The sequence below is a fragment of the Penaeus monodon genome, chromosome 22 (assembly GCF_015228065.2).
Source record: "Penaeus monodon isolate SGIC_2016 chromosome 22, NSTDA_Pmon_1, whole genome shotgun sequence".
NCBI lineage: Eukaryota > Metazoa > Arthropoda > Malacostraca > Decapoda > Penaeidae > Penaeus > Penaeus monodon.
In genome coordinates this window covers 7,678,219-7,679,314 of record NC_051407.1, presented here as the reverse complement: position 1 = coordinate 7,679,314, position 1,096 = coordinate 7,678,219, and the positions used below count along the sequence as shown (strand labels likewise).

The 1,096-nt window shown below is 47.1% G+C and overlaps 1 protein-coding gene across 1 annotated transcript in view; it reads left to right on the top strand.

The window, feature by feature from the left end:
• The window catches only part of LOC119587285 (pupal cuticle protein 36-like), a 5,805-nt gene extending 4,818 nt beyond the window's left edge, over window positions 1–987 (top strand). Inside the window, exon 2 of the mRNA XM_037936037.1 lies at window positions 49–987. Coding sequence (XP_037791965.1) covers window positions 49–855 — 807 coding nt within the window. The 3' untranslated portion in view covers window positions 856–987. The remainder of the gene's footprint in view (window positions 1–48) is intronic.
• Window positions 988–1,096: the final 109 nt, after the last annotated feature.

The following is a 1,096-nucleotide window of genomic DNA, read 5'->3' as shown; positions in this document are numbered from 1 at the left end:
ACGTTAAATGAAATATAAGCAATATATATATTTCTTTTTTCCTAACAGGCTCTACTGTTATCACTTGTAGTCGCTACTTTTGCGGCACCTCAAGGGTACAATGTCGGCACCCCCTCTGGTGCAGGTCTTACATCCGGTCCTGGGTCTACTGATGGTGGTGCAGGAGCGGCCGGTGGAGACCTAGTCAATGGAGGAGGTGCAGCAACTGGATGCCAAGAGGGAGAAGTCCTTCACGTTGATGGGACATGTGTAACTCCTGAAGTCACAAGAAAGGTCTATGTATTTAATGTTCCTGAACATGAGAGACCCATTGGTCCAGCACCTAGTATTCCTCCTCCAGCAGTGGACCACAACATCTTGTTCGTGCGCCTTCCTGAGGAAGCACCTGCACCTGACCCTATCGTACTTCCTCCACCAAGGCAAAACAACATCGTCTATGTACTCAACAAGCAAGAAGAACAAGCTCAACGAGTGATCGAAGTACCAGCTCAGCCACAAGCTGATCCCGAGATTTACTTCGTCAACTATCAAGATGGCGAGAATCCGACCCTTCCCTTAGGAGTAGACCTTGAAACTGCTCTCGGCGCCGCTGCTGCAGCCGGTGGTCAGGTTCTAGGAGGCGTCGATGGAGCTGGAGGAGAAGCTGGAGTTGGTGGAGCAGCCGGATTTGGTGGTGTGGGTGGATTAGGAGGTGCAGGTGGAATTACTGGAGTACATGGAGGTAATGGTCTCGGGGGTGTAAATGGACTTGGCGTTGTTAATGGAGTCGGTGTTAGTGGAGGAGTTAATGGCGAGGCGGGAGGATTCCAGAACGGCTCAGGGGGAAGTCCAGCAGGCCTTTACACAACTCCCTAGGGAAAACATTTCCTTTAAGTCCCTTTTTTCGATATCTTATGAATTACTGTTTTTTCTCCCCAAAATATACGGGAACATAAACGAGCAAATTGTTTTATTTTCTAATTGGAGGTCCTGTAGGTAGGCACAAGACGAGGATACCTTCGTAATGTGTATATATAAATGCATTTATGAATAAACGGATACATATTTATTTTATACATAGTGTATACATTAAAATCCATGCCAAACGGATGAAGAG